This window comes from Bos taurus, chromosome 19 (assembly GCF_002263795.3).
Source record: "Bos taurus isolate L1 Dominette 01449 registration number 42190680 breed Hereford chromosome 19, ARS-UCD2.0, whole genome shotgun sequence".
NCBI classification, from domain to species: Eukaryota; Metazoa; Chordata; class Mammalia; order Artiodactyla; family Bovidae; genus Bos; species Bos taurus.
The window spans coordinates 40,533,891-40,561,320 of record NC_037346.1 but is presented as its reverse complement, the minus strand read 5'-3'; the positions used below and the strand labels follow the sequence as shown (position 1 = coordinate 40,561,320).

At 51.2% G+C, this 27,430-nt stretch overlaps 2 protein-coding genes across 10 annotated transcripts in view; both read right to left on the bottom strand.

The window, feature by feature from the left end:
- Window positions 1–10,147, bottom strand: part of RARA (retinoic acid receptor alpha) — a 44,110-nt gene extending 33,963 nt beyond the window's left edge. For 3 of the 7 annotated variants that reach the window (XM_059878128.1, XM_059878129.1, XM_005220738.5), the window contains exon 1: window positions 10,042–10,147. The gene's annotated coding sequence lies outside the window, so the exon portion shown is untranslated. Of the gene's footprint in view, window positions 1–1,134; window positions 1,317–9,785 lie in introns of those variants that run through there. The other 4 variants (XM_059878127.1, XM_024980268.2, XM_059878130.1 and 1 more) reach the window with 3 other exon arrangements.
- Window positions 10,148–15,250: 5,103 nt separating this feature from the next.
- On the bottom strand, window positions 15,251–26,270 carry CDC6 (cell division cycle 6). Of its 3 annotated transcripts, none has more exons than XM_059878029.1 (12): window positions 26,020–26,270; window positions 24,993–25,183; window positions 23,929–24,210; window positions 23,605–23,804; window positions 23,179–23,351; window positions 22,711–22,817; window positions 21,568–21,707; window positions 20,404–20,504; window positions 19,160–19,224; window positions 16,838–17,040; window positions 16,256–16,396; window positions 15,251–15,941 (listed from the first exon to the last, which is right to left on the bottom strand). In XM_059878029.1, exons 2-12 carry the CDS (start codon window positions 25,168–25,170, stop codon window positions 15,852–15,854), a joined length of 1,680 nt encoding a protein of 559 aa, XP_059734012.1. In that variant the 5' UTR covers window positions 25,171–25,183; window positions 26,020–26,270; the 3' UTR covers window positions 15,251–15,851. The 3 variants fall into 3 exon arrangements, with proteins under 3 accessions (XP_059734012.1, XP_005220784.1, NP_001179336.1); XM_005220727.5 differs by having other exon boundaries at window positions 23,179–23,354; window positions 26,132–26,270; NM_001192407.1 differs by having other exon boundaries at window positions 23,179–23,354; window positions 26,020–26,224.
- Window positions 26,271–27,430: the final 1,160 nt, after the last annotated feature.

The following is a 27,430-nucleotide window of genomic DNA, read 5'->3' as shown; positions in this document are numbered from 1 at the left end:
AATCTCCTAACTGGGCAACTGGAGGAGGGATGGCAGTCAGGAGTAGAAATGAGTGTTGGGGGTGAGCCCGCAGTGGGTGGAGGTGGGGGGGGAGTCTCCATCTGAGAACATACACACACATACATGTGCACACATCTTGCAAGGAGAAGGCAATCTGGTTACAGAAGAGGGAGCTGGCATTAGGTGGGGGCCAAGGGTACCCCCCTCCATGCCAGCATATGGGCAACCTATCCAAGGTAGGATGAATGGTAGAGACGTGACTCCCAGACTGGGGGGCTTTTCTTATCTGATTTTCACATGAGTTAGTCCCCATCCCCAGCCTGGCACAATGGAGGCATGGCCCCCTTCTCAGGGAGTAGCCTGACAATAAGGCAATGCCCAGAGAGAAGGGGCACTGCCAAGCAGACTTTCCAGCGCCCCCCCCCTCCCACATACACATCTGGCTCGCAGCTTCCTCGCTTTCTGGGTGGCACCAGGTCCCAGACACCCTCAGCAGAGCAAAGACGACCAATCTGTGCCTTCCTCCCTACGCCCCCAAATGCTTCCACAACCCCACAGTGCCACCAGATTCAGAGACATCCCTCCCCTGGCTGCACTGGCTCCTGTCCCCAGTTCTGACGGCTCCCCGCACTCCACGGGGGACACCAGCTGAATGGGCCCCGCCCCCCAACCGGCTGCCTCTGGTGGGGGTGGGCCCCAGGGCTGATTTTCCCCAAACCACAGGGCGGCTCAGATAACAGGAGAAAAAGGAGGGGGCTAGTCCGTTGGGCATCCGATCTCTCCCCAAACAGGTTTCAAAGTCTTTTTGTTTTACTTGTTTGTGAAAAGAAAAGCGAGAGAGGGCAGGAGTTCCCAGCGTGGGTTCTGCCACAGCTCGGCCGCCGGAGACACGCGCGGCAGACGGCCCCAGACATCTCCCGGCTGCGCGCGAAGACACCGGAGCAGACAGACGCACAGACGGGGCTCTCCCACCCTGAGCACGGCGGCGGGTTGGGAAGCCCAGGAAACCCCAGGTTCCCGTCGGAACTCGCCCGGCACCGGGTCCCCGCCCGCGGGTGCTATCAGGAACAGGCCAAGGGGCCCCGATGTCTGCGCGAGGCGGAGGCTCTCCAAAATCCCCAGGGGAGAGGTTACCTCGCAGTAGGGGGAAGCAATCCGTCCGGGTCACCCGCGGGCACAGCGTATGCCCTGACCCTGAGCCTTGGAGCCGCTCGGCGTCAGGGGTTGCGGGGTCCAGGGAGAGGAGCGGTTTGGGGGGCCGTGGCTCAGGGGCGCGGGGCTAAAGCAGCGGCCATGGCGAGTCACGTGCGGAGGCTGAAACTTTACCCGGAGCCCCAGACTGGGGGGGCGGAGGGTACCGAGCAGCGGGGAGGCCCTCACCCTCGGGCCCGCCCCCGCCCGCCCACCGACCAATCACGAGCCAGGGGCGGGCACACAGGATCACGCCCCCCCCAATAGACCCAGGGAACGGGCGAGTCTTAAAGGAGCCGCGCCTAGCAGAAAGCTCGACCGTGGGAATCTGGGAGAATCCCTCCCTCTGCCCCAAAAGAAGAGATTGAGAGCCAGAACTGGAGTTCTGCGCAAAGAATGGAATGAGGATTCAGTGGAGAAAGGACTGCCGTGTGCGGTATCACACTCCTTTCCCCCCAACCACACACACCCACACTCAGGAGCGAGGATCACGAGCACACACCCTTCACACCTAAACCTGGGTTAGACAGGCGACGACGTAATTTGGAAACACATGCAGAGATTCTGGCCCTAGCGGTCAAGGCTCTGACCCCTTTCATTATAATCTTTCTCCTGGAGCCCCCTGAAAATGAGAGCTGTGTGATCTTGAGCGAGTCGCTTCCTTTCTCTAAATCTCAATTTTCTCACTGGCAAAAAAGGAGTGCAAAGGCATGTAGACCACCTCCAAGCACGGCCCCCTCCTCTTCCCTAAACACCTTTACAACTTGGGTGGGTCGGAGGAACTCTGGCCCAACCCAACCTTTCAGCAACCCCCAGAACCCTTCCCCCAAAAGAACAGCGATTCTCAGGGGTATTCCAAGACCCGAGCTGGGGGCGCCCAGGAGCACCCCTACATTCTCAGACTCAAGCTTCTCTCTCCTGATCCAGGCTGGAGGAGACAGGAAAACTCGCATTATTGGGGCAGAATCTGAGTCACTCTCCCTCTGCAGAGACCCCAGTCCCCGACACGGCCACAAGCCCCCTCCTAGCCTGCTGCTCCGTTTGAGAGGACCATCTGCCCACTCTAGCCGTCTATGGCAGGAGGGAGGGGCGGGGGGCGGACAGAAAGAGGAATCAGTAAGTGAACACCTCCCTCCAGGTCCTCGGTCAGAGAAGTGGCCACAAGTGCCCCCACAGGACTTCCCACTGTAAGGGGAAGTGCCTACTCCCAGGCCTCCTGTGAGGAGACAGCATGACCCGGCTGGCAGAGCTCTCAAACCCACCGGCCCGACGGTCCCCGCTTTTTAGACGAGGAACCCCAGTCTGCGACGAGTGGACACTAGGTTTAATCCCCGATCGCCCGGCACAGGTAGCACAGCTGGGTCTAGGACTGAGGGATCTCATTGTCTCTCTCCAGCTTTGGGCCCCCAGCCTGTTTGAGGTAGGACAAGCAGGGTCGGAAGGACACTGTGCCCTGAGGTCCGGCGGCGCGGGGAGAGAGCGTCCGGGTGACGCTTCCCCAGGCCCCTACCCGCCCGCTGGGCCGGGCTGTCTCCCGCTCCCGTCTGGATTTCCGTCCGCCGGTGCGAACCAGCCCCTCCCGCCCTGTCCCGGCCAGATCCATCCGCAAACATGCGCTCAGCGGGCAGGAATGCGCCAATGGCTCCCAGATGTGCACGCCGACGCTTAACCCCTTGTCCCCCAACTCCCCTCCTCAAAAAAAGGCCTTCTAGCTAGAGTCCAGCCAGCAGCAGGGGGCGCCGCTCAGGGAGGGGACTCAGTGCCAACAGCCCCCCAGCTCGCACAGTCTCCTCCTAGATTCCACTAGTCTAGATTCTGCCAGGTTTCCTTCCCGCGGAGGCCAGAGGGGAAAGATCAAGGACACTAAAATGTATCGTGCACTTTGCGCACAGGCATACTGCCTCCCACGAAGGGGGGCCTTCACGTACACCTGCCAGCACATGGGGTGAGGTTCACTCGCGCACATGGGGATGCAGGTGTGCAAATGCACACTCAGGACATCCAAATATGCACAAGCATGTGCACATTAGCACACACACATATGCACACATATGTATACACACAGAATTTGCACATACAAGACAGGCATTTGTGTACCCACAAGGTCATGAAGCAGAGGGGAGGCACACTCCTGAAAAGACAGAGCAGGAGACCCACATGCAGATGAGGGTAGAAATTCACGCACCCACAAACCTGCTCCCCACAGAGGGCAGACACTCACGCACAGAAAATGGACATCCATGTGTACAAGCACACAGCCGCACACTTTAGGGCACTGCCTCACTGCTGAGTTGAACTCCAGCTCTGCAGGACCCACTCCAGGGTCCCCACCCCCACCCTCCAGGGTCTCCCACGCAAGAAGGAGAAGTGCTCCGGGGCCAAAGGAGGGACACAGTCCCAGGGACTCCTCACTCTAAAAAAGACGCCCCTTCTTGGGGCCTAGCCTTCCCCTCTGGCAGGCAGAGGAGATGGGCTGCGGGAGGAGCCTGAGCAGCTGATTTCCCAAGACAGGCATCCCTCTCCCAACTGGAGGAAATCTGAGAAAATCCAGATAGGTGTGGGGCCAGTGACAGCCTCAGTCAGACAAAGGAGATACAAAATAGCTGTGAAACACCCTGAGAGAGCCTACACTTCCAGCAAAACAAGGCCTCCCTTTCTCTGCCTGTGGGGAACTCTTGAAGAATAGCATCACTAGTAATCTGAACAGAGGATGGGAAATACTGCCCCTGCAAGACCACCTGGATGCAGGTGGGGTGGAGATGTCTGCTGGAACCTGAACCGACCCCACCAGACTCCTCTCCCCCTCACTAGCTGCTCAGCTTATCCCCCTCAACCCCCCTCATGGCCCCACCCATCTCACTTTCACAGTCCTGGAGAGTCATCCAGGGCAAGGCTCCTGCTTACATTGTACAGATGAGGAAACTGAGGCTCAGAAAGGGAATGGCCCTGCTCAAGGTCATAGAGCTTGTCAGTGGCAGAGCTAAGAGCTGAGATTTAAACTCACAACCCCTCCTCAACCCCCCATTTATCCTGAATATATTTCCATGCAGCACCCTGCTCCCTCTTCCTTCATCCCCCAACAGAGCACAGGGCAGAAACACCAGCCTTGCCTGGCTCTGCAGATTTGTGGGTGGGGACAGGACATGCTAGAGAGAGATCAGAGAAGATGCTGGGGGCTACATACATAGCCCCCCAACCTCACCCCCAAGCTCAGTGCCCACCTGCCCAGCAGGCACGGCCAGTGACTCAGCTGCATCCGGGGGAGATGCCAGGGCAGTGACTCACCTACCGAGAAGAGCTGAGCCTGGCACCTTGCCAGCCCCAGGACAGAAGTGACTTAGTCACCGAGACTGTGATACCCAGCAGGCACAGCCCAGGGATTGGGGACAGGGGCAGGCCATGTCCTCCATGGTTATCTGCATCCCTGATGAAGAACAGGCATCCTGGGGCAAGCCGTGGCGCTACCCACCCCTGAACCCTTACTACTGCCCACACCCACCATGACAGGCCCTGCTTCCATGCAGACAAGTTTTCTGAGACCCCTGGGCTGCCCTGCCCCTCCCCTGAATGAAGCCTGCCCCTTGCCCATCACTCACCACCCACTCTTTCCCCGGCCCCACCTCCTCCTGCCACCCAAGTTGTACCCAGGCTGTGAGTCTCCTTTAACGTGTCTTGGCAGCACCTCCTGCCCCCACAGCCCCTCTTCCCCCCGCCATACACATATGCACTCATACACATTTCTGCCAGCCCTGCTTCTGCCAGCAGCTGCTGAAGTTGTTCAGCGGGAGGGGAATCGGGGTGCAGGGATTGAGTTACCAGAGGCTATGGGGTGGGCTGTCACCCAATCCCTTCCCCAGCTCATCCTTCCTGCTGGATACAGCCTCCCTCACCCACCTGCTCCCCTCCCACCTCTGGCTAGCAGCCTACTGCCCTTTAAGCCCCTCCACCCCCACTCCACCCAAGCTAGAAAATAAATGTTCAAGGGTATTTGTCATGCAAAGACCAGCCCAGGATATGAGAGAGACAGAACAAGAGAGAAGACAGAGACAGACAGACAGAATCATTCCTGTGCCCAGGCTACAGGCACTAGGTGTGTGGATCTCTGTGTATGTTGAGCCAGAAACGGACTGAGTAACTCCCCAAGTCTTGGGAGAGTTGATGGGGCCCAAGGGGAGCCGACAGGCTGAACAACCTCAATCCATTTGCACTATTGATTTCTCATACACTGCAGCCGGCCTGATGAGGGGGGATGATAAATCAGCCCCCCAGAGACATAGAAACTGAGTGGAGAGAGGGGGAGGGGCCCCTGCACCACAGTTGGTGGCCCACTGAGACCTGCTTGGTGGGGAGGAGGCGGGCTGAGTGGCAGGAGGCAGGGTGGGGAGTGTGTGTTGGATTAAAGCCTGTCTGGGACACCTCCTTCCAGCTGGATCTGAAGCTGATTGGAAGAAAGAAGGTGATGGACAGAAGCACCTTTAGCTCCCCAAGCAGGGCTCTGAACAACTCCAGAGGGTGCCCTTCACCCTCTGGTCTACAGAATGGCGCCCCCTGCAGCTTTGCAACATGCTGGCCCCTGGGATGAGGCTCAACTCAGGGACCACGTATCTCTGCTGAACTTTCTCCCCCACCTCTGGGCCTCAGAGGGCTCACTTCTGACTGTGATCAGAAGCCAGTGGCAATCTCCCTGCTCCCACCCCCTTCCTTTGTTGGGTGGATTGGCAAACAACCCCTGTGGCCTAGGCGTGGCAGGACGGGGGCTCACAAAGGGCTCTGTATCCTAGTCCTTGGTCGGTCCCCAACTCCTCCTGGGACTGTGGGCACAATCCCCCACCCTCGCTGGGTCCCTAAAATGGGGTTAGGCCGGATGCCCCTTTTCGAAGGTGTCTCCAAGCTCCCGGCGAGCCAGCCTGTGAGACTGTTGGAACCAGCCCAGCACCTCGATTCACACCAGTGGCCACAGGCCACCTAAACAAACCCCAACCCTGACCTCCTTCCAGCCTGGACACAGACTCTCTCCACACACGGTGGAGACTTATAAACAAACCAAGCTGGGGTTTACCAAAGACCCTGCATAAACAAGCAGAGAGGGAAAGAGACCAGGAGCCTGGCCAGGCCCTACTTGCTGCCGGACGGACAGACAGACAGACAAGGTAGCACAGCCCAGTTGGGGGAGGGGCTGTGACGAGAAAAACAAAGGGCGCAAGGGGCCTGGATTGGGGTTCCAAAGCCCCCAGTGACGGGCTGTATGTCCACGGGCAAATCACATCCCCTCTTTCCCGCTCTGTAGGGCAAACGGATGGGCCAGGTGCCTCCAAAGCCCCTTCTGGTTCTCTTGGGATAGAGAGAGCCCTGGGGGTCCCCAGGACTCCCCGCCCAGTCCAGCCCATCCTCTGGTCAGGCCCTCTTCTCAAGACCCTTCCCCTGCCCGCCACACCTCCTCCTTACTCTGCCTACTGCCCCCCTGGCCCTTCCTCACTCCTCCGCCCGCCGGCTTGCCCTCACCTTGGCCAAGCCCCTCTGCCTGCCCCGTGCTTTTCTGCACGTCCCTCCTGCCAGGGGACAGACCAACTAAAAATAGTCCCTGCAGCCTTTCTCGCCCACAGCTGCCCAAAGAGCAGGAAATGAGGGGGGCAGGGAGGCCCATGTCCTGCTCTCCCCCACAAACTCCCAGCCCCAAATCAGGTCCAGCCCTCCAGCCTGGGATGTGTGCCAACTTGGCCATCTCGGGGGCACCCCACACCCCTTCCCTAGGGGGAGGCCTGCCCATAAGTGCCTACAATCTGAGAGCTGTCCTCACCCCACGGGAGGGGGAGAGGAGGCCAGCGGTCTGGAGGGAAACCTTCCCAATTTCTGACAAATCAGTGCCAACCACACTGTGGGCACCGAGAGGGCAGGGCCTGGCTCCACGGACTGGTCTTTTGAGGGCAGAGGGAATCGGTGTGGGGAAGTCTGGGCTGGTTCTCTTCATCCTGGCCCAGCTGGAAGGAAGACAAAATAGTGCCCCAGCCTCAATTATGCCAATCCCCCATTCCCCTAAATGTGTGGGTGCAGACAGAGGGGTTTCGGTAGCCACCCCCAGATGCCATGGGGTAAGAAGCTTTAGAGGAGAGGTCTTGGCTCCCACACATAAAGATGGAAGCCTAGAGGCAAGAACAGGTCATGCCTGCCAGGCTGGGCATATGCTGCCCCCAAGCTGAGTCAGAGGCTGGGAGGGAGGAGCCGGACGCTGGGTGCCAGGGGCTACAGAGCCTCCACCCCTATCCCACCTGGGACTCCTGACACCTCCAAGCCCTGGAAGAAGGCCCTCCCTGCGCAGGAGGAAGGAAACCAGCTTAGTGACTCTCTGGAGGCCTGCAGGGCAGCTCTGCACCAGGAGGCAGGCGGGAAACCCAGGAGTCTTGGCTCCCGGCCCAGGGAGGGAGTGAGAGAAATACCTCGGAGGGGAGGAAACAGCCTGGAGAAAGGCAGACGCAAGTGCCCCCAGCAGCTCCCAGAGCTCCAGGAGAAACTGGCCAGAGGGGCTGCAGGGGGAAAGTGAACACATTTCTGAACAAGAAGGGAGAAGAAGGCAGAGCCCCAGGGATGCAGGAAGCAGGGCAGGCCAGCCAGGCTCTCACCTGCTCTCCTCTCCTCCCATCAAAGCCTGTCAGAGTCTGAAGTGCTTATTAAGGGCATGAAATATCAGGGAGGTCCTAGGGGCCTACGTGTGTTCCCCCCTCCCCTTATCTCCAGACCCCAGCCTGTTTGTTCCTGAGCTTCCCCTGGCACCCCTCCCCTGGGGCCCAGCCAAGTCAGGAGTCAGCAGGCCCAAGGTGGTGCCTGGGAGGCCTGGGCAGTGCCAGGGGCAGCCCTCATACCATCCTCCCACTGGCTTCCCTCCCGCCTGCTCTCGGCCGCCACACATATCTCAGCTGTCGAATCCGATTAGGGCTCCTGCCCAGTGAGCCGGACAAGGAGGCCATTGGGCAAGGGAGAGACAGGGACAAGGACGCTGAGCAGGAACGGCAGGAGGAAGGTGGAGACGGGGCTCAGGGGAGAAGGTGTGGAGCCCCAGAGGACCAGAGAGCTGGTAGCCAGCTATGACCCGCATTAGGGGAACTCTGCAGCCCCTAGGGCAACAACCTGGTTCCTCCATCCCAGAGATGGGCAAGGATGGGGGAAGGAAACTGAAGGCAGAGAGATGACCTAGATTAGAAAAAGAATCCCATCCTGGAACTCTATCCCCGCCCTCCCACCCTGCCACACCCCCACCCACTACCATTTCCAGTGGGCTGTAGGATACATCTTCTAATGAGGTCTTTATGGCTGCATCCCTATCAGGCAAACCGGGCTTGTTACTAATAGCCATTTTTATAAATTAAGAAACTAGAGGCTTAGAGACCTGTATAAATGCACGTAGTCAAATGAGCGAGCTGAGTCTCAAATTCAGGCCTGATTCTCAGTCCACTGCTCACAAGCAGAATTTACTTTCCTTCCTGGGTCAAGAGCAGAACTGAGTCTGAAGTCACTCCATTATCCACATTTTCCTCCAAAACCACCCCGTAGGGGATCTGGGGGATCATGGAGGAATACAGAACATACCCTACACCTAGATAGAGTGACCAGATAGAGGTGCGCCACCCACCCCCCACACAGAGAGCTAGAGGGGTTCCCTCAAAGTGTGACCTGTCTCTTCCATGGCTTCCCAGCCCAGTCTGCTACACCCAGAGGCTATACACACACTTATACACACGGTTACTCAGACAAGTCATACACCCCTCCTGCCAACCCACCAAACCAGAATGAGATGCCCTAGATCTTCAGAGAACAAGGTCTGTCAGCCCCCCAGAAGAGGGACAAACAAGTCACCCTAAATACTAGGTATCATCCACCTCTCTCCCAGAGAGCCTGCAGGAGGGCAGAAGCCTCAGGGCAACACCAGGAGCTCGAGCTCTGAAAACCAAGGAGCCCAGGGAGCTGGCATGGCTGGGTGGCCTCCCTGATTTGGTCCACACCCCCTTCCCCAGCCATCTGGGCTGATTCTATTCTGGCCTGGGCCACACTCTGGGATCTCTCCCCTTCCATGCATATAGCCACCTCTATCCCAAGCTTATAGATCTTACAACCATATGGTCTACACACACACACACACACACACACACACACACAGTGGGTGTGTGTGTGTGGGGGGGCGCTTTTCCATAGGTGTTGAGGTGTTGGCAAGGATGGGAAGGGCTCTAACCTGAAAGAACGTCCCCCCACCCCAGGGAAAGGTCACCCCCAAACCCCTAAAAAGCTCACAATCTCCACTACCCTCCCGCACAGCCTTTGGCCACTCCAACGTGCCATGAGCCTGGAAGCGGGCACTGGGTCTACAAGGAGAGTAGGGATTCGGGGGCAAAGTCCTGGGCTCTTAGGGCTGGAGGGGCGGGGAGGGTAGGCAGGGAGGAAGCAAGAGAGAAATCCCCAGGGAGTCTTGGCTTCCCCAGCGGTCTCCCGGTCCGGCTCCCGGTCACCTTAGCGTGCCAGTTCTCCCCTCGAGGTGAGGTGGGGGAAGGGGGATTAGGAAACACTGCAAAGAAGGGAGCGGGGTCTGGCGCCCGGGCAGACCTTACCCCCACTTTCCATTCTTAGCTGGAGAACGGGAATGCCTGAGGGGCGTGCAGCAAGGGCGCCGGAGGGCGCAGGGGCTCCGAGCTCCCAGGCACCCCTGTGTTCCCAGGCCCCCACCTCCCTGGACTACAGCGAGCCGTGGGGGAGGAGAGACGGGGAAAGCCTGAACTGCCGAGAGGGAAACGGCCGGATGAGAAGCGGAGAGGCCAGGCGGAAGGCGGCCGAGGCAGAATTGGGAAGGGGTGTTCGAGGTCCTACCTGCTCAGGTGCGTGCCGGCGGGGGGCGATGGGGTTCCCAGGAGAACCGGGGAAGCCCTCTCAGCTCGATTCAGGATTCCCCCCTGCTTCTGGGTTAGGCTGCTGCAAAAGGCACAGGTTCCCGTTGGGTCCTAAAGCCCATTCTCCAAACTCTCCCCGCCCTCTTCCACCAGCCGTGACTGGGTCAGCGGGTGCAGAGCTGAACCGATGGGGCAGAAAGAACTCACTGGTGAAAGAGGTCTGAGTCATGGGCTGGGGACAGCCACAGTCCCCGGTGTCAAATACACAGCACATGGGAGATTTTAGTTGAGGATATTATGGGACAGAATTAAAGAAAATATTGCTTCTGCCTGGCCTGAACGGATGGATTTGAGCTTTGGGACTGAAGGTGGGGTTAAGATGGCTTTTCTCACCATTCCCAACTAGCCTGGGGTCTGGGGAAGGGGGTTGTTCACTTTGGACAGGAGCTCACTTCTACCCTCCCCCTCCTAGACAGAGCACAGTCTCCCCTAAATTATTCCTAAATGCCTAGGAGAAGGAGGTCATGCCAAGGGGAAAGAAGGCACTGATTTCTAGCAAGTGGAAAGGGCAGTATGACTTAGGTAGCAATTGGAAATTGGCATTTTTATATCCTTAGACTGAGGCCTGTGTGTCTGGAAGTGTGTTGGGCTCTGCAGATACACGTAGCCAAGTGAGAGGGTAAGCCGGTGGGGCTGGGAGTCTTTGGGTTACATCCTTTGGCAGAAATGGCAACTGTCAGTGAAGGAAGGGGATGCAGAACCTAGGGGTCGACTCGGGCTCCCTACCCGGCCCTCAACTGGATCCTGAAGCTTTACCAGAATGAATATGTTAAAGGAGAGTATTTTCCCAGGTACTATTTAGGATAAATAGGGGGCCGGAGGGCCTCAGCATTAGATCAACTTCAAGGTTTTTGTTGTCTAGTCGCTCAGTCATGTCCGACTCTTTGTGACCCCATGGACTGTAGCCCACCAGGCTCCTCTCTCCCTGGGCTTCTCCAAGCAAGAGCACTGGAGTGGGTTGCCATTTCCTTCTCCAGGGAATCTTCCTGACCCAGGGATCAAATCCTATATTTTGGCAGGTGGATTCTTTACCGCTGAGCCACCAGGGAAGCCCGCAACTTCAAGGTTACAGACCCAGTTTAGGATAGCCCAATTTCTCAAAGGGAGAACTCAGAGTTGGGGGCCAAGGTGGGCCAGGGAATGTGGAGGGAAGGCTGCAGAGGGCCTGGTAAACGTTTTGCAAGGGGAGTTGCACACACCTCCAGCAGCAAAGCAGGGGAAACGTCACAGGGTGAAGGGCCAGGGGAAGTCAGGGACAGAGTCATGGAAGGGAGAGGGCACGGCCTCTTCCTAGAAGGGGGACAGGGTGGCAGCACTGCTTCCGCCCCTGTGTCAGTCTGGCAGGAACTGGGGAGAGGAGCTGGATGGCAGGTTGGGAGGGCCCCAGGGTGGAGCCGGTGGGGTGAGCTCAGGTCAAGCCTTTCACCCTGATGTGCCTCAGTTCTCTCCCAGCTGTTAACCAGGGCTCTGGGTTCTTCCCAGGCAGTTAATGAGTGTTTACAGAGGAGCTTGGAGATCTTCAGATCTCAGCTGGGCCACCACTACAGTTATAAAGCTCAATAAGGGCTGAGTGTCATTGGGGAGGGGAAGGAGCAGAAGAGGGAAACAGACGACTCTCTTACAACCTAAGGATAAAGCCACGCTCAGAGAGCAGAGCCAGCCTCAGCTGCCACAGGATATCCTTGTGCCCAGGGATGGAGGTCATGTACCCTCATCCTTCTCACCACCACCAAAGGCTGGCCCGCAGCTAAGTGTGGGCAGAACCCAGACTACAGCTGGTCTTCATTAACTCCAGCTCTTTTTCACCCCCCACTGTGAACCCACAGCTTCTACAGGCCCAGGCTGGAGGGGCTGCCCTAGCCCGACCTCACTGCTGACTCTGGGGTAGGGGGCACCTACTGTAGGCCAAGCTACCAGCTGAAAATAAGGTCGAAGCAAGACTCACTTTTCCCACTGGGAGAGAGCAGAGAGGAAAGAAAGGAGTGTGGGGGTGAGGGTGGAGGTGGGGGAATTTAGGGCAAACAGCAGGCAGTGAAGTCAACTGGATCTAGGCCCAGAAACCCCCACACCCTGGGGCCAAGTCTTACTCTAGCTCTGCTTTCAGCCCAGTCTTGGCTGGGCCCCAAACTAGGGAAGGCCCTGGCTGCCCCTTTCCGCCTCCCTACCCCCACCCTTATTAAATACACATTTTATCTCTCAGCATCTTCATTATCTTAACTGAAGGAGACAAGCAGTGGATGGCGGCGGCAGAGAGCGTCAGGAGAGGGGGGGCGGGTGTGGGGAGCGGGCGCACCCTTGTTGTAAAGTGCTGATGAAGCTCTTTCAGGCAGTGTGGGAAACAGAGGCGGGATCAAAGGCAGCGAGGCTGATTCAGAACTCAATTAGAGCTTTTTAAAAAAGGAGCTGGCTCCCTCCTTTTGCCAGGCTTCAGACAGCCTTTACCCAGGCCCCTCGCACCCAATTAGCTTCTACTGCCAGCACCCTGGGGCCGGGGTTGAAAACCAAGGGGAGGCCAAAGGGCACAGCTTCTCCCCCTGCAGACCCACCCCTTCTGAGAAGGTGGAGACCTACTGCTGTGCGTAACTTAAAAGGTCTCCGAGGGCACCTGATCTTTTCAGGAGGAACCTGAGATCACACCTTTTCCTCAAAAGTTAAAACAGCAGGACTCCAAAGGTGGGCTCCTCCCTAATCCCTTGCCAACTAGAGGCCACGCAGCTTCTGGCCCATCTCTGGGGACACTAGGTAACATCCAGACAGACACCCCCTCCTCCCAGCCAGTGGGTGGGACTCTTTCCCTCAAAGCCAGGGGCTCCTGGGAGCAACATGGAAGTTGCCTCAAGCAAAATATCACATCAGAGGGAGCCATTGGGACGCATCTGTGAGGCTGAGAAGCCTCATGACACATGCCGCAGGATGGAGCGCCCCCTCTCCCTGCTCCACCTCCGTGCAGAAGCATCAGCCCGGGCTGCCTCCAGATCAGAACTGTCCTCAAGATGAAGGGGAGGCGGCGTCTTACTCCATCATGGATCAGTTCGCTCAACAACTGTTAATGGAATACGCCCCTGGCCCCCGCAGGTCTCAGGCACTGAACTAGGTGCTGGGGACAGATACAAATGTTAAAAAAGCTCTCCACCTCGGCTCTGTTTTGGCCTCTCTCTCAGTAGTCAAGGTAACCTCTCCACAGATATTTTTAAAAAGCCCCAAGTCGCATCTCCTTCCTACTTCTCAGTTTTTATTGGTGTATCTTAAAAGGGCGCAATGAGGGGGAAGAAGGAGAGAGCTCTGCCAACTTTGGATCTCTGGGCAGCTTGGACCTCACACCCTCTTGCCAGTCATCCAGACACAGGCAGGTCTTCACTGAGCCAGAATTGTCAGTTGCAGCTCCGGGGTTGAAACTCAAACCAGTTTTATTGTGTCTGAGTGTGTTCCATGGCAATACCCACCGACACTCTATGGCAGCTTCCTCTGCCTCTGTGAAGAAATAAATAAACCAGGAGACAGACACACACACCCCACCACCTTCGAGAGGAAGAATGTAGGTCAGCATCTCTGCCACTACTCCATGTGAAGCGGCCTATGCTCCTGGCAGAAACCAGTAACCACAAGCCCAGCCCAGCCTCCTAAAAATCCCACCGCCTTCCCAGAGCTCTCAGCTTCAGCGAGAAAAGGACTTTCTTCCTGCTCTCAGTCTGCTCCCCGGCTGTCTGAATTACATTTAAGACTCCGCTGTCAAACATACATCAGCCTGTGCTCCCATAAGGGCAGCGGAAGCCAAGCAGGGACTCGAAGTCAGCTTCACGCATCGTTGACGGAACCAACCCTGTTCCAATTGCTGAAGTCTTAAGAGCAGCAATGACCTAGAAATTGACAGTGGGGGGAGAACCGAAGGGAAGGAAAACTAACCAGTACACAGAAAACCCGATTTCCTAATTCCAGGGGAAAGGGAGAGAGAGGAGGTAGATGGGGGAAGAAATTTGGCCTCTTTGAATCTGCAAATGCGACCTTGGCTCAGTGCCATAGAGGATACACAGCAGCCCCAATGCGAGTCAAGCCATGTTCCTGACTCCAGCCCTACAGTTAAGAGGAAGGCGCCAAGCCTCAAACACAGCGAGGTGGGCAGGTCGCTCCTCTTTGGGCAGGATCCTACTGTGGACACAGAACAGACAGCAGCTGCCCACAGTGTGGAAACAGACTGTAAAGCAGTCACGTCTCTTAAGGCTGCAGCATCCAATAAAGCGTAATTTAAATCAAGCCTCGCATCTGTTCTCAATCCCATTCAGTCTCTGCTTTCCATCAGCCTTCGGACAATCTCTGCAATTATGCTCATTAACCCTTATAGCCCCGGACACTTTCCAAGCTGCGAGGTATAGACCTGTGTTCTCCCCCCGCAAACTGACCGCAGAGGGAACAAATGCTCTAGTGAAGGAGAGTGTGAGACATTCAGACTCCTGTCTACAGACCACGCTCTGCTACACACACCAGCAGGTAGTGTTCATTTCAGAGGGCTCTCTCTGTGCCCTCCTTCTATCCTGTACCACCTGCCGCAGCCCAGATCACATTGCAAGGAGACAGTGGGCAGCATGAATGAAACAGTGGCCAACTGATCATTTGTACACGTATCAAATTCTCAAACCCAAGCCATGTCAGGAAGGCAGGAGGCAGAACTCAGGGAGCAGCACAGACTTGGTCACTGGCTGTCAGACCATTCCTATCACACACGGTTTGCATTCCAAGCATATGCTTGAGTTATAAAAGTACAGCAGTCTCCCAGAGGAATCAAACTTCAGTTTTTTTTTCCCCTTCCCTCAACTACCCCAGTCCCACACCTGCACTCCTAAGGCAGTCAGTGTTATCATGGTGCCCTCTGGTGTCCCCATCACAAATTGCCATTTAATGCCACTGGAAGCCAAACCCAGAAAAGCGTGGACTTGAGTAACTATGTGGATTAATTTATCTAAAGAGACTGGGAAAATGAGGTTCCAATGACAATCCAAACCCAAACGAGGGCATCTTGAAACAAGTAAGTGGCTTCAGCTGAGGACCGTGGGACAGTTTGGGGAGGAATTTTCACATTGCCTTCTGAAAAGTTTGAGCTCTCTTGAAATGTGATAGCTGAAGAAAACAAAGACTGCAACTTGAAAATAAATATATTCACAATCTGTAGTCACATTCTCCTGACCACCCCCACAACCTTGGGAGTGCCCAGGAAATTCAACGAGTCTTTAAAATGTCGCAGTGCGGAAGTCTCTGCAACATAACACGAACACAGCACACTCCAAAAAAAAGATATCCTTTGATCAAAGTGTCCTCCAATCTCCACGTCAGCTGGCTTATTTGTCTGGAGTCTCCTTTTTCGTTCTGCTTCCTCTGATCCAAACGTTCTTGAAAATATACCAATGTTTGAGGAGACTAAGAAATCAATATATGAACTTTCTGCAGCACCCATCTGTATACCTGTAAGCATGTTGGTTAGGGGCACACTCAGGGTAGAGGCGATGAGTGTAATTAAAAAGGGTTTCCTTGGTAGTTTGTAATTCATAAATATAATAAAACTCAAAGATATAATTCTGTGCTAATAGTCACGAATCTATAGATTATTTTTTATCAGGTTTAAGTAAAAAAAAGGTCACTTGCTTTCAGACCTGAGTGTATAAAGTACTAAAATGAAGACTCCATCGGTCTCTAAATGCCAGCTGGATACTTTCGGGTGGGGTATTAGTAGAAAAGAATTTAAGGCAATCCAGTAGCTAAGATATTTCCAACTAAAGCTTTGTCTTTCAGAGCATGCTCTATTTCCGTCTCTTCAATCTTCAGAGACACCTGCAAGGAAGAGAAAAGGACTTTTTGTGGCGGAGAACTCACAAAAGCCAAGTTTTTATTACAGAAACCTTTACTATGTTAAACTTTTCTCACAAGAGTCAAGCAAGCTAAACACTTCTTTTCCAATAACATGGGGGGAAAAAATCTGATTCATTCTATAGCCATATCTTCACACACCTTAAATCCTACCTAACAAACAACAAAAAAGTGTTTATCTAATTGTGATCATTTTTAAATCTTTACTTTAGCAAAAATCTAAGCTCTTCAAAGCAGGACAATTAAAAGCAATGTCCCAAAGAAGCAGGTCGTTGTACCTTTGTGAAGCGGGTTTCCTTGTTTTTCTTTAATCCAAAAATGCCTCTGGCCTCCAAGAGACCGGAAAGTGACAAACACTCCGACTGGGCCACAGCTGCCACCTGCTGTTTGCGACAGACGTTACTGTAGGCTTCATGTAACTGGAAGGGAACAAGGGGAAACAAACGTCGTTTAACAGCCCTCTCTCTTCTAACTTTGTCATCTTTTAAAATAATGTAAATCTGGGTTTGCAAAAGAGTTATCTGAACGTCCTAATGCTCTCCATTTTCAATAAAATCCTTGAAAATGCTTTCTGGAGGTACCGCCAAAAACCTACACTGTAATGCAAGGAGGGGGCTTTATTGTGTTTCATAGGGAGAGGCAGAAATAAAGGGGAGAAGATTAATGGTAAAGGCTCAACCATAGCCCAAGGGAAATAAAAGTCAGCTGCCTTTTACATGATACCAGTACTTATTCTCACCGTTAAAATCCATTTTTAATTCACATCAGCTGCAGCATCATAGGCCTTTAGGAAAATATCTGCTCTGCAAAGCAGATTCTCCTCTCCACCCCAGCTCCATCTGCTGAGATTCCTGACTAACCTTCCCCAGGGTGACCTCTTTGATTTTCAACCGCCTGGTCAAGAGCAGCAAAGAGCAGACCAAGATCTTCTGCTGGAGGGGAAAGGAATCTTGTGCTCCTTCTTGGCTCAATGTCATTCTGTTTCCATCAACTTCCGAGATGACTTGTGATATGTGAATAACACCAACCCGCTTGGGAACCAATGACTCAGAGGGTGATTTACCTATCAAGTAAATAAATCAGGATTAACTCGATTCGAGACAGATGATACTAAGTTTTAGTGGAAGGAGAGGTTCCAGTTCTGTAATGAGAAGTCAAAGGATGAGACACAGCACGATCCTCAGGAAGATGCCAAAATGTGACACGACTTGGAAAGTAAGGTTATCCTCTTTCTGGGCAGAACGGTGAGCTATTTCATCCTGTATGATGCAATTTAATGTCAAAAAGATGAAATCTACCTCACGAAAGAATAAGGACTAGACAGAGAACTAATGTAAGGTTCCTGATATCTCAAAGGAAAAGAAGGACAGAACCTTGAATCAAAGATGACTGGGCCTGGTCATTGATAAAGGCTGGAAAAATTACCTAATATTTCAAATCAAGTGAGTGGCTAAACGTGGACAGTCCTAAGTCCTCTTGATAGCCTCCCCAAATGACCTTCGAGGTTTGGTTCATTTGCCCAAACCAATCTCCAGGAGAGCAACACTTGAGAAAATGTCATCGGATAGTTCAGCAGACAGCACCATCTCAGAAGCCGGAGGTTGGGAAACTGCCAAGGAGCCACAGAGGACTGTGGCCTCATTGTCTGGATGCAGGAATGGCAAGACAGAGAAGGATCTGCTCTGTAATAAACTTTGCCTCATGTTGCCTCATGTTACTTCCTGAGACCAAGTCAGTTGTCCCAGAAGAGTTTGCTTCGATTGTTGTTCAGCTGCTAACTCTTTGCAACCCCGTGGACTGAAGCACGCCAGGCTTCCCTGTCCTTCACTGCTTCAATTCCATGATCACAGACAGGATGCTACCGAGGACTAAGCGTACTGGAGAAACTGGAGTTCAGTGGTCAAGAAGCAGAATCTCACAACGCTGAGAAGAATTCAGGTCTAGTCTTACTCCCTATCCAATGGCTGAGTCTCTTCATAACAGTTCCAAGAAGAGGTCACCTACCCAGCTTGTGTCTGAGTCTCTTCAATACTGGGACACCCCCACTGTGTCAAAAGAAGACCAGTTAGTGCTCTTTGCTGCAAAGTGCCTTCTTTTTTTCTTTTTTTTTTTGGCTGCACCACAAGGCATGTGGGGTTTTAGTTCCCCAACCAAGGATCAAACCCACACCGCCTGTGCTGGAAGCGTGGAGTCTTAACCACTTCCCTGGAGCCACCAGGGAAGTCCAGGAAAGTATCTTCTTATATTTAAAGTCATTCTCCCTGTAGCCTTCTAAAGCCATTAAAGCTAACCACATCTACCAGAGGTTAAAAGACAGGAATTAGATTAGTTTAATAATTTATGACAAGAAGACACAAATTCTTTTAGTTCTGTGTGTGTGAGCGGTGCTCAGCGGGTCCACTGACAAGCCTAAATGTTCCTGGTAGGGGAAAAAAGGGAATGATGTGAAAAGTTGAAGAGAAACCAGCATCTAATCTGTGCACTGGCAAATATTACCTACTATCAGTCAAAGCACTGTTCAGCTACTTCTGAAATATTTTTATTAATCTTCTTTCAACAAGTTGATGATAAGGAAGAAACAATCAAATCAGACTGTTCTGTTTCTAAAGATTAACACGATATTAACCACAAGATATGCAGTTCATGGCCATTTTACATCCTCTATAGCTAAGAGGACAAGGCTGAGGGAAAGGAAAACTAATTTTGTCGTTTCTGTGAAAGCGTGCAGTTTACTGTAGCGATGCTATCTTTGTATCGCCACCCTCTGAGGCTTGTTGAAAGTCTAGCGATATCCCAAGCTGAACTAATTCTTTCCCTGTCTGACTCTTATTTCCTGGGCTTTGCTTTCACCTATATCAAGACCTAAAGTGCACTCGATACAAGTACCCAGAGAGACGCTGATCCAATCTTAGTGTCTAGTTTTCATTCCTAGGACTTGGAAAGAAAACCGACTCTGTCCCAACTATTCATGTAACACCCTGGAGAACCCATTTCCAGTAATGCGTGGATTACTGCACTGGCAGGCAAGACTGAAATAAAGTAGATGAAACTGATGAAAAACACAGACACCCATACACAAATGGATAACAGGATTTAACTATGCTCATCTCATTTTTCTATCTCTTTCAGAAAAGTAAAGCTTCTAATTATAAAGGAAGAGGGAACAGAGATAAACTACTCACATTCAGACAGTGGTTTGAGGATAGTCTGACTTTTGACATCTGACTCTACAACTTCAATAGCCCTCCTATAAAAAAAAAAAAAAAAGTATTTCTAGAGTTAATTTAGGCTGAGCCAAACCAAACACCACACCAAACCACCAAGCCCAAAAACAGGCACATTAACACAAAGCAACATGTTTTATAATTTTAAAACCCAAGAAAATTGGATTATGCCTCAACTCCAGGGGACCTAATTGCCTCGAAATAAATCATGGACCAGGGAATCCGAGAAACTTCAACACTACTCAATTTCCTCTTATAGAGGCCGAGTAAGTCATCATACATTGAGCCAATGATAATATTTTGGACAAGGAAAACATGTCATGGATAGAAGAGAGGACATGCAGTGTGGGTGACTGACTAAAGAGAGACAGCACCACCTATACACACCAGCCCTCAAAGAGGAGCCCGCAGTTATCTATACATAGGCTATGTGCAGGCTAAAACCACACCAGCCTACGTGACTCTTGCTCATAGCTGCAGTCTTTATCCAAGTAGTTTGCTGACTAGGAAGAACTTTCAAATCCAGGATCACATCATCTAGCAAGAGGAAGAGCTTACTCTCCCACTGCTCTCTCCAAAGTACTTTGCCCACAGGAAGCCACGAGCCAGACCTGGATCTTCTGCGTGGCAGTAGGGGGAGGTTGGACCAGCGGGCCAACACAGCAAGTGTCATTTTAATGGCCCCAGTGTCCTACTGGGAAAGAAGAAATTTCATCAGTCAGCACAGAGGCTTTCCCCAGCAGGAGGGGCCAGGGGATGGGAAGGGGGAGAGAGAGCGGTCTGGAACACAACTATGGGGGACCACCAGCTGGAGGAAGGGGTGCTCACAAAAGCAAAGGAAGGGGCAAAAGGAGTCTCAAGGCAAGGATGGTTCAGGTCCATAAATAAACCTGCTTGAGACCAGCTAATGGAAAAGTAAACTGGAGTCTTTTTTAATACAAATGTAATTAACCAATCTATAATCACCACAGGGAGTGCCAGCAACATCTCATTTGTTTCTCCCTCTGTAGGTAATGGACTGATAATGTTTCAGACATTAACACGGTGGAAATGCAGAGCTCCCCACTGAGAAACAAGTCCTCCTTTCTGAACGTAAAAAGTGGCAGAACGGAGCCTCTTAAGCCACATTCATTTGAGTTACACGAGACAATTAACAGCATTTCTCCTTTTTAATAAAAGCAGCCAACAGTGCCATAACTCACCTGCAAATATCAAGCGCTTTGCGAACATCTCCCGAAACAGCAGAGACTTTGCGGGCGCAGAACTGAATGGCAGCATTGTCTAGGACCTGGTCATTAGATGCCTTTGGACAAGACACAGAAGTTTACAGTTGAAAGTACACAGCTCCTCTTCTGCAATTTAGGTCTCAGACATGAGTACTTTCACACTTAATTCTAAACTTGATTGACCAAACTTTAGGGTCTAAGAGATGCCTTTTCTGCTTAGGAATGGGAATTTCATACATTGAAGCATTTTGTAGGAATGTGGTGGAGGTTCACAAAGGGGAAAAAAGCAACTGAAACTTAAATTAGCAAAACTACACTATACTAAAATCTACTTGGTCAAGAGAAAGTGTTTTCTTGGTCCTATTTTTAAAAAAAATTTTTTGGCCAGACCATGAGACATATGGGATCTTAGTTCCCCGACCAGGGATAGGAGCTGTGCCCCCCTGCATTGAAGTGCAAAGTCTTAGCCACTGGACCGCCAGGGAAGTCCCAGGTCCTATTTTTTTTTTTTTCTGTTTCTTTTCGGCTGTGCTGGGTCTTCACTGCTGCGTGGGCTTTTCTGTGGTTGTGGCAAGCAGCAGCTACGCTCTACTGTGGTGCACGGGCTTCTCCTGTTGTGAAGCCCAGACTCCAGTAGTTGCGGTTGCCAGGCTCAATTGCTCCAAGGCTTGTGGGATCCTCCCGGATCAGGGATGGAACCCGTGTCTCCTGCACTGGCAGGCAGATTCTTTACCACTGAGCCACCAGGGAAGCCCCCTCAGGTCCTATTTTAAGACTATTGTGTGTGTGTTCGTCGCTCAGTCATGTCCAACTGTTTGCAACCCCATAGACTGCAGCCTGCCAGGCTCCTCTGTCCATGAAATTCTCCAGGCAAGAATACTGGAGTGGGTTGCCATTTCCTGCTCCATGAGACTATTAGAGAAGCATTTGAGTGACTCCTCTCTTATGTTTATTCCAATACTGAAGCACCTAATAAATGGAGCCATGGGTGGAAATTCACACCAAATGTTCTCACTATGGCCCAAAGGAATGCCTTGTTTAGCCATGCAGTCAAAGCAAAATATTTTAGAACTATTGTTAGGCTTCCCTTTCACAGGTGATACAAGGAACAGACACCTGGGTACAGTGCTTGGCACTCACCTGATTCAGTCGATCCTGCAAGATGGTGGCTATCTGATTTTTGGTATAAGGTGGGAAGTTCAACAGCTGTGGCTTGCATTTTTCTCTAGCTTGAAGCCTCGGCAGAATTCTGTCTGTGAGATCCAGAGTATTAGCAATACCTGAGGAGGAGATATGTAACACTTATCATCAGTGGTCAAATCATCCTAAAAGGAAAAATAAACCTTCTGAAAGCTGAATAAAATTTCTAGTCATAATCCAGCATTCCAATTGTTGCTTCCCACTCATCCCCCACTCTCAATACTCATTAGGTAGGATGTACACAATCACTGAAGAATGCTTTTTTTTAAAGTGTTCTTTATTTCTTGGCTGTGCTGGGCCTTCGTCATGGCATGTGGGAAGAATGCTGTATTCAAATTAGGTTTACAATTCTGACTAGTAAGCAGGACCAGACACTCCCAAAATTGACTGTTGCTGAAATGCAGTATTATGTCATTTCTATTCAGAGTTAACAAAAATGATTTGATTAGTGAAAGTTAAAGTCGCTCAGTCGTGTGTCTGACTCTTTGCAACCCCATGGACTATATAGTCCATGAAATTCTCCAGGCCAGAACACTGGAGTAGGTAGCCATTCCCTTTTCCAGGGGATCTTCCCAACCCAGATCTCCTGCATTGTAGGCAGATTCTTTACCGGCTGAGCCACAAGGGAAGCCCTGATTTGATTAAGTTCCCTATTATTTTATAATAACTTTCCTTTAAAAAAAAATTCTTATTTTATTTATTTTTATTCTTTTTTGATTGAGCTGCACAGTATGTGGGATCTCAGTTCCCTGACCAACTCATGCCCCTACCGTGGAAGTGTGGAACCACTGGACCACCAGGGAAGTCCCTATAGTAACTTTCTTATTATGGTAAGAAAGCAGAAAGCTCGTGTAAGATAAAGTAATAGGTGATCATTTCCTAGCAGTCCGGTGGATAGGACTACTCGCTTTCATAGCTAAGGTTCAATCCCTGGTTTGGGGAACTAAGATCCCACAAGCTATGTGGCACAGTGAAACTTTTTTTCAAAAAAATTTGCTTTTACAAAACAAAACTGATAAGCCGAAGAGATTTAAAAAAGAAGTCTTTAGAACCACCATGTAACATGAACAACAGAGCACTAACCAATCAGCACCAACCGAGAATTGCTTAGCCACGGCCATTCAAAGAGTGTGTACAAGACATCCTGCCCTCTGCTGTCCAGCTGATCCATCTCGTCCAACACCAACACACTACAAAGAAGCAATGAGGATCCATGTTCACCTTCTTAAGTCTCCAATCTGTTTGATGTGGGCTGACTCTAGGTCACATTCCTACAGCTCAAACTAGTTTGAAGGTAGTCATCTACCCCATTTGGTAACATACAGCAATGAGCTTAAAAACATTTTCCCCCAATTTGAAATTAGAAGGTTTTTTTTTTTTTCCTTCTTTTCTTCTTTCCCTTTAAGCTTATGTAACTACCTCTCAGAGAGAAAATATAGGAAATGTTCTTTCGAGGAGTAAACCGATAAATTCAAGAGACAAGACTGTGAGTTTGTGGGTAACAGATCTCGGAGACTTTCACAAAGCAACATGCAACAGAGCAATGCTTACATCATGGGGCCCTTCTCTGCAGTCATATGGTTTTCCAGTCTCCTCATCATGTCCTTCCCAGCTGGCCTGGATACTTCTTCCTGACAAATCTCCTGAGCAATGGCTGGGAATACAGCCTGGGCACTCCTCAAGGACATGCAATTCAGCACGATAGTTTTAAAGCCTTTTAGTTCCTTCTAGAAAAAATGCAAACAGGCAAATTAGTTTGGCCTCGGATAAACTTCTGATGGAACGTGAAGTGTCTTTGAGGGGTTAACAGCATAAGAAAATAAGCTCCATTTTCATTTGGAAAGATTTTGACAATGAAATTAAAAATGTCTTATTTGGGGGAAAACTGCAATCCCTGAAGTACTTCCACTTTTTCTTAACCCTTAATAACCAGATGTCATTTTAGTAAGAGCATCATAATTCAGACTCTCAATGTACCTTGAGGTCTTGTAGAATTCGGCTTAAGCAGGCAGTTTTTCCAGTTCCAGGAGCACCAGAAAGATAAAGACTTCCAGCTTTTTTCCCATAGATGTGCTCCCTTAGGAAATTCCTGATGACATCCATCTCCTTTTCCCTGGCAGGCAGCTGATCCGGGACAGCTGTAGTCAGGACCTGTTTCGCTTGCTGGTAGCAAGTGCCTGTGCCAGACATGAAAGGACAATTAGACACAACAGAGGGGACTGAGAAGACCCACCGGCTTTCACTTGGAATCATCAGCCTTGGTTACGAGGCTGCACTAACAGCTGCCGTGAAAGAACCAACCTTCTTGCTTGAACAGTCTCAGACATGCAGATTCTTTCTCCGGCGGACACCTCTGTTCAGAATTGGTTGTGATGTCCTGACCTTTTGGAACTGAGGGATGTATTTTGTTTTGGTGAACTCTGGTGTGTTCTCTTTTGCTAGGAGACTTAGTTGTCAGCTGACTGTCAAATACCAATCTGCGTCCCTTTGACGTCTGTGAGCGAGGGGGACCATTCTCTTTCTTGCCTTGCTTTGGTGGAGAACAGGGAGATAAACGGGGAGTGTTGCACAGGTTGTCGTCACCTGAAACATATTAAAATCAGAATGGGTCACTCATAGCAGTGGACAGTAAAAGGACTTGGAAAGATCTCTGCATCCACCCCTCAAAAGGGGGATGAATTTCTACCAGGGTCAGAATCACCAAAATAAAATGCCTCTCAGACAGAAGCAAACATCGGCCACCAGATGGCACCACTGAGTCTTCCTAGTTGGTGGAGGTTTTAATGAGAGGAAATTCTAGGACTGCTCTAAAACAGGGCTTTCCAACCTTGGCATCATTGATATCTTGGACCAAATAATTTTTTACTGTGGGGGACTGTCCTGTGCACTGCATCACAGTGAGCAGCATCCACCGTCAGTGGCATCCCCTCAGTTATGACAACTAAAAATGTCTCCAGGTACTACCAGATCACCCTTCATTAAAAATAGATGCGCTAAAACAAGAAAGGGAAAAAAGAAAACAAAACTTAAAGAAACAAGAAAGGATTATCAACCACAAGAACTGTCACCTGTTTCTCATAATTTCACAACCACTGAGGCAAGTTTCAAAATACTATGTAACGAACAGTGACACTGACAGAATCAAGTTCAGTATTAGGAACTGAAGGTCGGCCCTATCGAGTAGTTCAGAAAGCGATTTCAAAAGCAGCTTAACTCTGAAGTTCAGTAAGCAACCATTCTGAAAATAACCAAAGGGAATAGAATTGTTTTACTTGTACTCAGAAAGCTGTTTCAAAGTCATCTTATTATTAAGAAAGAGGTTGAGAGCTACGGGTTAAAAAGTACTCAAACAATGGCTGTCTTACCCAGACGTTTTCTGGGGCTAAGAGGCAGAATTTCTGCACGAGGAGAACACAGGATAGCCTGGGCATTTGTCAATTCTAGTTTGGTGTCACTGGAGCTTTTAGCTTTGTCCACTGTCCGAGACGGTTTCTTTTTTGGAAAACTGATTGTAGCCTGTGACTGGGAGCGGGTTCGAGGCATGATGGCAGCACAGCTGGGTACAAAAAAAGGAACAGGACATCCAGTCAATATGTAAAAGTGAAGGAAAAATAATTAACATGGAACTTAAACCAAATGATCAACACTCATTTCATAATCAGATTATGTTGTGACAATATTTTAGCATTTAATTCGGCTTCATATCCAAATCTATGCAACAAGAAATACCTTGTCTACCTACTACACATAACAGGCTGCCATAAGTTTTTTAGGTATTTACTCAGCGTCTCTTGTAGCTCAGCTGGTAAAGAATCCACCTGCAATGAGGGAGACCTGCATTTGATCCCTGGGTTGGGAAGATCCCCTGAAGAAGGGAAAGGCTACCCACTCAGGTATTCTGGTCTGGAGAATTCCATGGACTGTATAGTCCATGGGGTCGCAAAAAGTCGGACACGACTGAGCGACTTTTACTTTTATTTAAGTTTTACAACCATTTTAGAGGTAGGTACTATTATCCTTTTCTTACTGATAAGTAAACTGAGAGGCAGTGAGGTCCAACATCATAGCAAAGTAAGATATAAGACCAGGTATTCTGGCTCCAGAACCCAAATTTTTAACCACTCAAGCCATGCAATAAGAAGTTGATCTTAATTGGCGCCTACAGCACTTCTAATTTTCTAGCTCCAGGCCCGGAGTAGACCATTATCACCACCTTAGCGCAGCAGCCTCCCATACTTACAGGCTTCCCCAAGCCCTCAGTCCCTACTCCGCCCAACCTCGGCCCCACATAATCCCAGATGTTCGGGGAACATCGCCCTCCTATCGCACTCAGCACAACTGTCAGACCATTCCGAGGGTGCATTCCTCCCTACCCGACCCCGACCTCATCACCTTCTGGCGATCTGAGCTCTCCTCCCGCGGTCCTTGCCCCAGGCTCTCACAAACTCCGCCGTCCCCAAGGACCCGGGCCTCCTCTCCTTTCCACCATACAGGGCTGCGTCACCTCGGTGCCGGCTCTTCCTCACGTCTCCGGCAGACAACTTCAGGGACTGTCCACGACAAGCTGCTGGATAAACCCCACACCGACAGCAGCAAAGCCCAGCCACGCTCGCGCCAAATCTGCACAGCCGCAGCTTTCCCGCCTCCCGCCAACGCCCGGCCACGCTTCTGATTGGGTGTCGCCAGAGCGCCGCGCGCGCCTTGGAGGCAGCCCCCTCCTTCACAGCCAATCAAGCCGGAAGGTATACAACCAATAAGAGAGCCCCAGGTCTTAGCGCCACCGTGAGGCCACGCCCACAGATCCGTTTACATCCGGGGCCTCTCCAGAAAGACGCGCGGTTGCGCCGGGGCCGTGTGAGTCCGGCTGGCCCCGCCGCAAAGCCCGGCGGGAGATGTAGTCTTTGCAGCTCGCGACTGTATTCCCACTCCCTTTTTTGGTTCTCGATGCCCTTTCTCAGTGTTGCACGTACCCCTTTTCATTATCCTAATGGGCTAGACCCTGATGCTGGGAGGGATTGAGGGCAGGAGGAGAAGGGGACGACAGAGGATGAGATGGGTGGATGGCATCACCGACTTCATGGACATGAGTTTGAGTGAACTCCGGCAGTTGGTGATGGACAGAGAGGCCTGGCGTGCTGTGATTCATGGGGTCACAGAGTCGGCCACAACTGAGCGACTGAACTGAACTGAACTGAACTGAATGGGCTAGACTTTCAGAGAGATACTACATAATCAGTTAATCAGTTCAGTCGCTCAGTCGGGTCCGACTCTTTGCAACCCCCTGGACTGCTGCACTCCAGGCTTCCCTGTCCATCACCAGCTCCCAGAGTTTGCTCAAACTCATGTCCATTGAGTAGGTGATGCCATTCAACCATCTGATCCTCTGTCATCCCCTTCTCCTCCTGCCTTCAATCTTTCCCAGCATTAGGGTCTTTTCCAATGAATCTGTTCGCAACAGCTCCAAAGTATTGGAGCTTCAGCATCAATCCTTCCAGTGAATATTCAAGATTGATTTAAGATTGACAGGTTTGATCTAACTGCAGTCCAAAGGGATTCTCAAGAGTCTTCTCCAACACCACAGTTCAAAAGCATCAATTCTTCAGCACTCAGCTTTATGGGCCAACTCTCACATCCATACATGACTACTGGAAAAACCACAGCTTTGACTAGATAGACCTTTGTCGGCAAAGTAATGTCTCAATACCTACCATTATTTGGGCAATTCTGGGTGCCAGGTTTGATGCCAAGTGCTTTACTAATGCTCAACACTGCAAGGCACAAAGCAAATCAATCCGCTGAGGGT

Excerpts from the sequence above, each read along its gene's own strand:
- CDC6 (XM_005220727.5), bottom strand. The coding sequence starts at position 25,170 with ATGCCTCGAACCCGCTCCCAGTCACAGGCTACAATCAGTTTTCCAAAA. Across the intron at positions 20,505-21,567 it reads TGCAGGATCGACTGAATCAG|GCATCTAATGACCAGGTCCT; the intron begins GTGAGTGCCAAG and ends TCTTGTCCAAAG. Across the intron at positions 19,225-20,403 it reads AAAGCGCTTGATATTTGCAG|GAGGGCTATTGAAGTTGTAG; the intron begins GTGAGTTATGGC and ends TTTTTTTTATAG.